Source organism: Hippoglossus stenolepis, chromosome 18, assembly GCF_022539355.2.
Source record: "Hippoglossus stenolepis isolate QCI-W04-F060 chromosome 18, HSTE1.2, whole genome shotgun sequence".
Taxonomy (NCBI): Eukaryota; Metazoa; Chordata; class Actinopteri; order Pleuronectiformes; family Pleuronectidae; genus Hippoglossus; species Hippoglossus stenolepis.
The window spans coordinates 4870493-4883360 of NC_061500.1; the positions used below are offsets into that span (position 1 = coordinate 4870493).

At 42.2% G+C, this 12868-nt stretch overlaps 1 protein-coding gene across 2 annotated transcripts in view; it reads right to left on the reverse strand.

Annotated features, from left to right (window-relative positions):
• cntfr (ciliary neurotrophic factor receptor) overlaps nucleotides 1-12868 on the reverse strand; it is a 199000-nt gene that overhangs the window by 106591 nt on the left and 79541 nt on the right. For both annotated transcript variants that reach the window (XM_035184508.2, XM_035184507.2), the window contains one exon: nucleotides 9628-9709. In XM_035184508.2, coding sequence (XP_035040399.1) covers nucleotides 9628-9709 — 82 coding nt within the window. The remainder of the gene's footprint in view (nucleotides 1-9627; nucleotides 9710-12868) is intronic.

Below are 12868 nucleotides of genomic sequence, written 5' to 3' on the forward strand. Positions count from 1 at the left end.
AGAGCTCAGAGGTCACATTTTCAGAACTGTAGCTTTGTTAGTCCTGTCGAATGAAACCTAGTTTCAAAGTCTGTCATTTTAACGACAACTCATTTTATACTTATTGACTGATGCTCCAAATTGAATTTTTTGGTTCTTTGATGCACGTTTAAAAAAAAATACAATTTACTAATATTGGTGTAGTGGAGAAGGACACGTTTGGGCCATCCCTCTGCAATTTTAGAACAGTCCTCCTGATAGAACTGTACAAACATGCATGCAAAGTGAGAGAGCGAGAGCGAGACTTGATCAAAGCTATACTGGGAATCCCTACTAAAAGATTAATGAGTTAAAGGAGTTGGACAACACACAGACACACAAACACACACTCGCCAACACGCAGACATTAAGCATCAAACACACGGCTCAGACAGTGAGATTCCGAGATTCCATATCTTAGCATATAGGGCCGCGATTGGTTGGAAATGGGCCATTACCAGACAGATTTTATCGGACAGTCGGGAACCCTGTGTCTATACTGGACCAATTACAGGACATTCACGACTAAACAACAATGGATTCTACAAATATTTGTTATGCCTTTTTAAAAAGGACCAACAGAAGACTGAGCCCTCTCTTCTAAAACAATCCCATCGGTTACACGTTGTTTCATAGTCCCGGATAAATATCTTATTCGTCTATACGTCAAACCTTACTTCAAAAGGTATCAATCTTGATACCTGACCTAGGTGCTCTGGCAAAAAACGGTGGATTCCTTCTTCCAAGCTGAGTTGACGTCCTAAGTGAAAGACTTCAACCATCTCAGAATCGTGTTAAATGAAATAGATCAAATGTAGTGCAAGACTGACAGGTAGGAGTTGTACTGGACAATTATCGTCGAGACAGAGCTGAGCTGGAAGGCAATACTTCAAAACTATGAGTCAATCTATTCTCCAATCCCCCCCCCTCCACCTCCACCCTCTGGCCATGAGCCTGGAGTTAGTGACCAAGAGAGAGAGAATACAAATGCAAGACGAAGGAATGACTTTCTTCCACAAGGTGGTCGAGCTCACCCTTCGAGACAGGTTATGGAGCTCGGACATGTGGAAGCAGTTCGGTGTAAAGTCGCGGCTTCTTGGCATCAAGTAGAGCCGGTCGAGATGCTTCAAGCTGCTGATAGAATTACCTCCTGGGCACCTTCCATTGGACCAAGACCTTTTTAATACGATCTTAAATTCTTCCCAGTCTCTCTCTGTAGGTTTTATTGCGACCGCTTCCTCCCTCCTCTCGAACACGACACTTAAGGCAGCATGCATTAGCCCACATATATATATAAACATATTCTTAAACCCCTTTCAAAATACCCACAACCACTCTTCTCTTAAACGCCCAGTGCCATAATCTGGCCAGCCAATCACGAGGCAACAACACAACCTATGTATCAGTGTCAATTATCAACTCTATCTGCTGCTGTATCTTCTCAGACTCTGCAATCAGACAGGCACTCAGCTGGACAGCTTGATTCCTGCCTGCTTGTATTTCAGTAGGGATGCAATCCTGTTGCATTGTCCAACTAGTTGCCCACCAATCTAATCAACTGGTCGATTGGTGTAAGTATCAAGTCCATTTGTAGTAAGCTATGCACACGTGGGCGAGGGTTAATAGGACAATGATCAAGCAATTCCTTTTTCTTGGTGGTTTTCCCTACTTCTCTTGAAGGATAAGGACAAATTATGTTGTACCTTGCTAAGCCCTATCAGGCTAATTGTGATGTGTGAATATGGGCTATACTATTGATCGATTGCATATAGATATTTGCCAAACTAAATATCTTTAAAATGTCAGCATTGTGGTTAATCTCGGTTTCTTTAGAGGCACAAAGTTCTGCTAAACAAGTAAAGGTTTATATGCAATGCTTCAGTTGCAAATAACACATTTCTGCTAATGTTATTCTTTGCTTTTTACTTTAAAAATGCAATTATTTGGGGCCTTCTTTCTTTGTTTCTGTTTCTGCTCTTTCCTAATGGCAACATCATTCACACGTTGTCTTTATTTTCTGCATTTGAAAGCAACGGGATTACCTCACCCCGCCTCCCTGCCAGTCACCCAGTCAGTCAGTCAGACTGTAATCCGTCTGCCAATCCAGTCAGTCAATCAATTGGTTGAGCTCCAGCTTGAATTTAATACCAAACAGGAAACACTGATTACACTGAGTGCTACTCAGGATAATGAGCGCAAACAAGGTTCCCTGCCAGCACATACAGGCAAACAGACACACTACACACAGACATCAATTTTTGTGTTTATTTAATTATTTACAGCAGCTGTCTGTTTTCTCTGATGGCACATCAGAGTTTGGTTGAATCCCATGAATAATGGATCACATTTAGTTGTCTGGATTTGTCTTTTTGCACTTGTGCAAAAGTGTCCTTGCTCACAAATGACAAACAGCCCTTTTTTTTCTGAGTCCTTCAAGTCATGAGAGCTTTTGAGTTTTGCTGACATGTTACAAATTACATCTCTGAACTTGACAGTCCAGCCTGTTTCATTGTGTTGTCATCACAGCCCAATGATTTTTCATTATCCTGCATAACTTTTCTTACTCCATGGACTTCTGGGCCTTGTAAATCTACTGTATATGGCCATATAAGAATCTTATGAAAATCCAAATGGTGTCAAATCTGTATGTAAAATTCTCTCTGTCTGTGGCTCGTTCATCTTATGGGCTTCACACTTGGCATGTGTATTGTTAAGGGCCCCGGGAAGTGCAGTGTTCAATTTGGTGGTATTTGGACACCTGGTATGTTCAATTTGAATAAAACTTTGATTAAACAGGCAACCAGCGCTCTGTTGCAGCCTCAACTGGGACTAATCAACGAAAGTGACGTTGATGATCCCGACAACAAATCATTCACGACAACAGCAATGACAGTTCTCCTCGTCGCGGTTCTGCGTCCTGATTAGAGTTCCATCAAACTGATGGTCTTTACTTGTCGTGGCTCAATTACTGCAGGTCACTTTTACAGTTTCTGAGAGAAAAGCTGCAACCGGGATCTCCACAGGTCAAACAGACGCATTTCAAACAAGAACCGCACGAGTAATTGAAAAGCCGAATAATCACAGTCAGGATAGTATCTGCAATTACACTAGTTTCCCTATTGATATACAACATTAACATGTAGTCTACAATCTAGACTAAATAAAATACTCATGTAAAGATTGGGTTTAATTAGTGCATAGAGAAATAATTACCTGTATTACATAATACTGTGTATTTTCCATCAGATTTTTGTTGGGGGGGGAAGGGGGGTCTAAGCTATTAATGCTAATTACATCCACCCATGTGCATGTTGTCATCATGCATGAAAGGGGGGTTAAATCACATGGATTACTTTCATTTGAACATTTAACAAGGGTGTGGATAAACACGGCTGTGTTGAATCCCGGGGTTCAGGACCAGACATGTCGGAGAGTCCAGGCAGCACGCGCAGAATCCTCACATATAAATACAGCTCTGACAGCCGTAATACCACAGAATTAGTGTAGGAGTTAACCACTTACTCTCCTCTGCTGCTCTGTTTCCTGATCTCTGTCTCTCTTCCGCTCTCCCTGCTCTGTCCACAGTAATTAGATGGAATCAATGTGAGGTAAAGAAGCTCCACGAGGGGCAGAGAGGAAACACAAAAAACATTTAGTGACGGCGGTGCAGCGTCAGCAGCGAGGTGATGTCATGGCCGATAAATCCTCTGTCGACCATTTGGGTGATTGATTGAGGGACGGGAGAGGATGTGGAGATAAAAAATGGAGGGAAGAAACGTCCCTCGAGAGGAAGTAATAGAAAGAATTAGGAGATGAGAAAAGGAAAGAAGGTTGACTGTAATATTTTTTTTTAAACGTCAGGGCAACAAGTGTGGATGATGGGGACGGTGAAGGATGGAGTGATGGAGAGAGCCATAGGGGAGACAGATGGAAGGAGAGCGAGAGATGGAGGGAATAAATATAAGCTAGTCTCTCAATCAGGATATGGACTCTAATAAATAACGTGCTCTCTCAGCGAACAGCATGATGTCACCACATTCACTATCACACACACACACACACACACACACACACACACACACACACACACACACACACACACACACACACACACACACACACACACACACACACACACACACACACACACAACTCACTTAAACTCAGAATCTGTCTCACTTGCACCATATTTCCTTTATCCTGTATTTAATGTTAATTTATTTTGCTCGGCGTCTCTTTCTATTGAGCGTTCTAGGACTTTGCTCATTTATATTCTTGCTGTGCTCGTTCTCAGTATTTACTGTGGCACCCCCATTAACGGCATTGCAGGACGTTCTGGCGCATCTCCGGATTAAAGTAAGATACAGCGAAAGATGCAGAAGGAGAAGGGTAAAAAGAAAAAAACAGAAAAGAAAAAGAGATTGAGACAAACGGTGAGAGAAAATACGGCAATTTTTTGTCCACGCAAACGATCGATCTTCAGGTCGTCCACGCACGAGAGGATTCACTGTATGTAATGTGAGTGATGGTATCATTGAGGAAATAGAACAAAGTGGGAAAAACGGAGACGTCCACAGCAACCAAGAGTAATGTGTTGAGTTTCATTTGAAAATTCTGTTTTTTACCTTATGTGTGTGAAGATGGACCATAAACAGGTATATTAAACCATTATCCAATCATCAGCCATTGCTTGCCGGCCTAATTTTACAGTTTTGCAATCGGCAGCGAGCGTAAATGTGTTTTAAAAGTCTTCACAAGTCATAAATGTTGGACATCATCCCAACTACATGAGTGGAAAACCCTGAATGAATGTGCAAAATGAACAGATCTGCAAGGGGACAGTCAGAACTGGTCCATAAGGAGGTAGATCTCTGTTATCAGCATGTTGAGCCATGTAAAGAATCATTAGACACTAATATTCTGATATTTACCTGATTAAAACATCAGTCTGTAAAGGCATTTTAGAATTATGTGACATCAACATGTGGCAATTACCAATTCATGAGGACACATGCCCTGGATTCCAGAGTAAACAATGTGTTGATGTGAGTCACAATCAGACTACATGCTCTGTGACGTGCAAATGGGAATATGAATGGAATATTCCATTAGCAACATCATAACGGAAATACTTTCTTATTCAGAATAAGGTCAATAGTGGGATTATTGTCGTCCACTTCAACGTCGTCAGTGTCAAGTCATAGAAACAAATTAAGAAAAGCGAAGCAAGAAATGATCAGAGAAGGGAATCAATAAGACATGAGGCCACACGAACCCGTGGGCAAGAGAATGTGGTTCTATAAATACATGTTTGTCCTTTTACAGCTATTATTTGCTAGTCCTCTTGCTACAGAGCGATCCAGATGTTGAGAAACTGCATATTCATACAGAGTAGTGATACTTTCATGTAGTTCCAGTGAACTTGCACACACAATGTTCTTTTCTTTTGTTCTGCTGGCAGTGAGTTCCACTGTCTATCTGCTGAATAAAATAAAGTTATTAATCCTTGAAATCCTGGCTTCTCCTCCTCCTGGACCACAGGGGGGGTCAGAGGTCAGCTGCAGTGGAGCAGAACAGCATGTCTGCTCCTAGTTGACATTCAATGTCTTGCTTAAGGACAGCAAGGGAAATAGTTGTTAACACAGACGCTGTAAAAGCCGTAAATATTCCAGGAGATTCATGGTGATGGCTGCTCCCTTCGTTATTGGTTTGTTCTGAGGTTGAAGCAATATTTTTACATTTGCTCACGGATGTTTTTGTGAAGGTAGAAACAGGTCTGATCACCTGACTGTTAGGATTTCCCCTCTCTGACTCCACGTCGCCCACGTCCTCTCTTCATCTGTCATCTGTTCCATATCCTCTCCACATCTTTCCCACCCACGCCATCTCTTTCTACCCTTTCTAACTATCTCATCATCTATTTTTCACCGGCAGTCAAAAAAAAAAATCAAATTCACGTTCAAAGAAGCTTGATTGGCGTGATCTCCGAGGCTCACTCCCTCTTCTCTCCGCGGGTTAGCTTTCAATTATTTTCTGCTTCCCTTTGTTGATTCGAGAGAGGTTTCGTGGAGGAATTGTCGTTTCCTTTGCTTTGGTTTCCATTAAAGTTTTTCTCCCTCCAGTCAACACAAGTCACTTAACAAAAAGCTGAGTGGAAATGGCACAACTCACTTCACTTTGCTCAGAATCACAAAGAAAATGTTTTTTATTTGGGGGCAAAAGTCTTAAAATTTACATTATAGGTGGAAATATGTTATAAATGACATATTGCCTGTTATGCACCATCTGGGCATTTACATGTCAGATATAAGGCATCACGCTGATTTTAATAACTAACCAATTATTTTCGGAAATTTATATAATTTGTTTTATAAAAAAATAAAAAACTTCAAATTCTACAGTGTCGTTGAGCAGGATACTAAACCCCAAATTTGACCTAGAAAACCATTTTATACGTACAGTCCATTTATATCAGCGTCTATAATGATTTTTGACGATTTTATCAACACATTTGGTTTTTAAAAAATAATTTTGTTGGAGCATGTGATACATATATATATACTTAACAGTTTTCTAAGTATCGATTAATTAATTTGTGTGTGTGCCATCTAATGCCGTTTTCTTGCCATGTTTGCTGCTCTTCAGTCTCGTCTTCCTCCGTCCTCCTGTCTTTCCGTCTCTCTCTCCTCGGTCTGCCTCTCTTTCACTTCCTGTCTCTCCATCATCCAGACAACATCGACGTGGAGCTCGTTTCTAACCGACTGACTCAGTCTCTGTATGTGTTTACTACCAGTGTCTCTGATTATCTTTGTTCAGCAACACACTATTGTCATTAGTTATGAAGTCTCGGATGGATTTCCAATACGCACACTCACAGACACACACACTCACACTCACGCGTACACATACAGTGTGTGCCTTCAGTGCATTCTGTACAAATTGAGTCAGACCTATAACAAGAGAGTTACTTCCCCTTCAAATCCCTTTGTACTCGATATGTGTGTGCACAGGCATTAGTCACTGTGTGAGTGTGTGTGTGTGTGTTACTCTCTGCCAAGTGGGGCGTACCCCAGGGATTCCTGTCAATCAAACCGGCTTGCAATTTGTCAGAGAAATAAGGCACTTTCCAAGACAGACAGATGTGTGTGTGTGTGTGTGTGTGTGTGTGTGTGTGTGTGTGTGTGTGTGTGTGTGTGTGTGTCTCAGAGTGAGTGTGTTTATTTGCGCATCTGTGTTGTGCATATGACATACGGGGCAAAAGCACATCTGGAAATACTCGGACCGTTGTGTGTTTATGCATTTGTCTTGTGATGGCTTTACAGATGTGTTAGACAGTATGTGTAAGTATGTGCGTTCATGTTGTGTGTGTGTGTGTGTGTGTGTAGCTGATTCTGTGTAGCATGAAAAACAAAAGGGAGTGATAAGCAGTGACAGATCCACTACAGTGCACACTCACGCACTCTACCTCTCTCTCTCACACACATACACACACACACGCACGCACGCACGCACGCACAGACAGACACACACACTTCTTCTGAGAGACAGAACTGTCAGCTCTCTTTCTTCTGTTCGTGTTATTCATTCCTCCCTCTCTCCATATCTCTTATTCCCTGAAGCGCTGCCTTTTCACCCTTTTCCTCTCTTTGCTTCACTCGCTCTCTTTCCTACATTCTTTCTCCTTTTTTTTCAGAACACCACAAAAACAAAAAAAATGACTTTAGACTGATGAGCACAATGCAGCTACATTTTATTCATAATGCATAAAGTCATACATTGACTCACTGGAGTCATCTTTCAGTTGATTTCCAAAAAGGAAAATTAAGTTGTTTTACTTTCCACACATATAGAACAGTTGGAGGCACAGCGCCCACTGTCGCCGTCTCATTCTATCAAACATCAATTGTTATTCCTCCGGAGTTTCATTTTCAATTTGTCTTCCTGTCTGTTTCCATCCTCCTCCCATCATCTCTCCATTTTCACAAATCCTTCCACTCTTTGTTCTATTTTCTGTTTTTCTTTCCATCTCCCTCTTTCACTTCACTTCCATGCTGCCTTTCACCTAATCTCCAAAGACAACATTCCCATTCCCTAAGCCATTTCTGCCCAGTTGGTGCATGCATGTGTGCGCTTGTTTGTGTGTGTGTGTGTCTGTGTCTCTGTGTGTGTGTGTGACACCTCGTGACACGGTGATCTGCGTCACTCGAGACTTATTGACTTCCTTAGACTCTTTCTTTGGGTGAGCTGGGTGAACTTTAACAGCCCGACCTCATTGGCTAATAAGCCAAGGCCACTCTTCACTAAAAGTCAAGTGACAAATTGTCTCCCCTGTTCTACACACACACACAAACACACAAACACACAGACACACACACAGACACAGTCTAATTTATGGTCATGCATCCTCTGTGAACTCGCAGAAGAGCTGCACTATGTGGCTCTTTTCAGCTTCTCTTTTCTCCCTCGAGAAACCTCAGCTCGCAAATCATTTGAAACATGCTCATGATCATCAGTTGACATGACTGGCTTCTTTGTTAAACCCTTATTTGTGATGGGGGTAGCCTTGGCAATGTGGGCCAAAATATTAGCACCGTGCACCGGGGGGGGATGACGAGCAGATCGGCTATTGTTGCTGTGTTTGTGAACGAAGTGGATTCCACCTACGCTTTCTCACAGGTACATGTTGCTTTTGACTCCTGCTTCTTTGACTCATTGCTAATAAACAGTGACTGTAGCCATTCTCTCTCACACACACACACACGCACGCACGCACGCACTCAACTAAATAACAGCAAGAAGCCAGGACCATACCCCCTTAAAGGAAAACAAGCTTAACAGCTAAGGCCACATTCGGTTTCTCAGCTTCACATTGGTGGTAGTTACAGGTTTTCAGTCCTATTTGCCATATAGTAGCTGAAAAAACCCTACACCCCAATAAAACTACATTTTAATTGCTGTTATGATTTATTTTAATTTAAATATCCAAACAATCGATGCAAACCCCCTAAATATGTCTGAATTTTCTCAAGATGTGGAGAAACGCTCTATCTCGTGAATAATACATTTATGGATCAGCACCACAATTGAGCCGATTCCTCCCTGACCCACAATGCATCCCTCCACCACGTTTCATGGGAATGTGTCCAGAAGTTTTTGTGTAATCCTGCAAACTAGCAAACAAACGCAGATGAAAACACAACCTGCTTGGCAGAGGTAATAAGCTCTGCAGTCCCAAGCGGCAGAAAATCTTTGTGGCCATATATAAAACAAGATATCTTATAGCAGCAGAAACGATTCAATAACAGCAGAGAGAAAACTGATTATAGAGATTTAAGTTGAGTAAAATAGTCGAGAGAAGTTGGAAAAAAGTCGAGCATCAGTACTGAAGCAGTGCATCCAAGAGGACGAGAAAGTGGAAATAATGTACTCGAGTGGAGCTCAGAGGAGAACAGTGAAGAGGAAGAGAAGAGCACAGCAGAATACATTAAAGTCAAACAGGCCCATTTGGGTCCGAGCAGACAAAATAAAATCAGGAGGGGAAGCGGAGGCAGGGGGGGGGGCCTCGGCGCGGAGCGGGTACAGTGTAATGAAGATAAAGTGCATACTCACCAAGCTGACTGCGTCTCTGAGCGTAGGCTACCACCACCGCGGCCAGAACTACACAGCACAGCGATGTCACACGGTTTGCCATCTGTAGACACACACACAGCAAAGTCATCAGCGTGAGCGCGTGCACCGAGAGTGAGTGTCCCCCTGACTGACAGACAGACCCATAGACACCTACAACACCATGGAAGAGATGGAGAGATAGCTGCTTCCTGTCCTCCCTCCCTCTCTCTCTCTCTTTCTCTCCCCCTCAATCTCCCAGTGTCTCTCTCTCTCTCTCCTTTCACTATTGTAGTCCCTGAAGTGGCTTTTCTCTCTATCCGTTTCCCTCTGACTCATCAAACTCGCTTATTTTAAGAAGGGATTTCCTTTTTTCCCACTGTTGTTATCCCTTTGACTGTAAAACACCCCCCACTCTGTCTCTGTCTCTCTATTTCTGTTCATCAGCCTAATGGGTCCATCCTCTCTGGGATGGGCCATGGCCAGCAGCTCTTAAAGGTATAGCACACCACAAACAAACACACAGCTTTCATGGAAAACAACAAGACTTCGAGGAAAAAACACTTTCTCATTGTTGCCATGGAAAAACTTTATAATTTCAATTTTGACCGTCAAGTATTTCTTATTTACAAAAGGTGAAGTTGGATGGAGGCGCAGAAAAGTTCTCTCCTTTCTGACTCTCTTTTTTGATTTCTTCATTCCTTTCTTTTATCTTCTTGCTGTTAAAACATTTATTCCTTTGTTGAAATTTCTTTGACAAATGATCCAATTAAAACCAATCCATGTATTTTATTTAAAGACCGTATCTCAAAAGTTTCTTGCCCAGAGTTAGAAAAGATACCACGCTCACATCTGCAAGCTACTGGATAATTTATTCTTATAGTTATATATATATATATATAATAATCCTAATAACACTAATCAACAATACAAATATGTGACGCTTGTCTAATCTGTACTGAAATCAAAATCTAAAAATGAGAAATCACTATTCTACAGGGGTTTGTTAGATAGTTGGACTGATATAGTAGAAGTCGTCTTATACTAAGCGAACAGGAGATTGGTATCAACTTGGGATCTTAACTTTGCATCTCGAGTGTCAAACTAGCAGGCATGACTCCACACTGCTGTTCAACAAGAAATAATGCAATCATGCAAATCTCCCTTTTGAATTTCTGCATCCGTTTTGCCTTAGACAGATGCGATATGAGGTCAGAGGTCGACAGAACTACACCACTAAAGCGTGCATGAATCCAGCGTCCTGTTCAAGGACACGAGCAGGATGGATGCCAGCCAACGAGGGGGCCTGAACCCAGATCCCCCGCCATCCATTAAAACATGGCCTCCTCTCCTCTCTTAGCAGAGGACAAGGGAAAGAGAGGAGAGGAGGCCGGCTCTCCTGCAGACCGAGGTTGTCTGAGGGTCTGCTTGCTGCTGAGTAGGTACGATGTGTGCGGAGAACAGAGTGAGCACTCCAAACAGAGGCAAAGAAAGGAAAGTGAATTTCCTTGTTCTTTTAATGCAGGACTCCAGCTGTTACAAACCACTGTCATCTCCCATTACATCTTCCCCTTTGTTTAGCTTTAGCTGTTTTTTTTCTTCTTCTTCCTCTTACTCATCCTCTTGACTCTCTTTTCCACTCATCTTCTTTTACCGTCGTTCTCACCCACTTCACGATGTATCTATCACATTCCATCCTTCGCACCGTGCCCTTCACTCGGCTCTGTCTCTCTTTGTTAAAGCCGGACATAAACACCACTACACCGCGTTTGAGCATCTCGGGAAAATAAAAGAGACATAGCTGCGAGCGCTGCCGAGTGACGCTCGAGAACATGCAAAAGCTTTTACAGTCGGACTGAGACGTCAAAAGGCAATAAACCAGTCAAAGACATGAAACACACGGGGGAATGTTTTCATGAACGGCCAAACTAATGGGGTTTGCAAAGAAAAAGCTTTTACACTCAAACAGCTTTTTTTGAATGGTGAGGATCAAGGTTTACTTTAACTACAAAACTCATTTTGTTGACAAAAAAGAAAGAAAATAAATAACTCTCACACCTGAATTATTTATTCACAAAAGAAGACTGCATTTTTCTTTTCTTGTCAAAGGAACAATTTGCGTGGGAGCTTGTTCTTTTCATTTGGAAAAGAGGGCGAATTCACCTTGTTTGGTTTGGACCTTCTGACTTTTCAGTTTAGTCCGAACCGAATGAACGGGTGTGAAAGGTGCTTCGGACCAAAGTCTGGACCAATGGACCAAATTTACTGCATGAATCAGTTTAACTCTACACACACACCAATAACCTTGAGTGTGAGACATGCAGTTCATTCCAGCTGCGAGCCTCAACTCCGCACTCACAGATTGTATAGGATCGACTATGTTTTGTTAAATATCAGCGCTGCATTTTCACCATTCAAATGGAAATTGTACTTATTTTCTATGTACTATATTCAAAAAAAGTTACTTTCTACATCTGCCAACACTCCAACGTCAGACGCACGCCAGTCCACGAACCAATCAAAGCCCACGACAAAATTCGGATCAAATGTAAATATTGTAGCAATGACAAGAACCTTGGTTGAGACCAAGATCCAGACTTTCACATGTGAAAACGAGCTAAAATAAGGTCACTGAAGAAACTCCCTGCAACACACATTCACCCACATATCTGTGACCGTGACCACAATCCAAACTGGATCCACGACCACTTTACTCCAGAGCAGTGTGAGTAAGACAATAACTTGCTTTTGCGTTACATATATTAAAGGATCAGCTTGTCTGTGAACCTGTGACTTTGAAAGAGTCACTGAAAGTTTGTGTCTTTGTGTGTGCACGCTTGTGTGTGTGTGTCTATTTGCATGTGTGAGTGATTGGCAGTTCATATGTTTTTCATCTGAGCAGATATTGAGGAGATTGACAGGGGGTGAAATTAAAATTGCATCCCTTGTCAGAGCATCACAATCCCCATCTCTGCTCTTCATTTTTCTAAGTGCTGGTTCGCCCATCAAAACCCAAATGATGTGCGCCTGTGTGTGTGTGTGTGTGTGTGTGTGTGTGTGTGTGTGTGTGTGTGTGTGTGTGTGTGTGTGTGTGTGTGTGTGGAACTGTGGGGGTATTTAGCCCGTCTATCAGCAAACAATACAGTTTTGAAATGTGACAGCCTCAGATCGCTCACATAATGACAGCCCACAGGCGGTTAGCGCTGCAATCACACAAACTCAATACGAAACCCTCCTCCCTTTA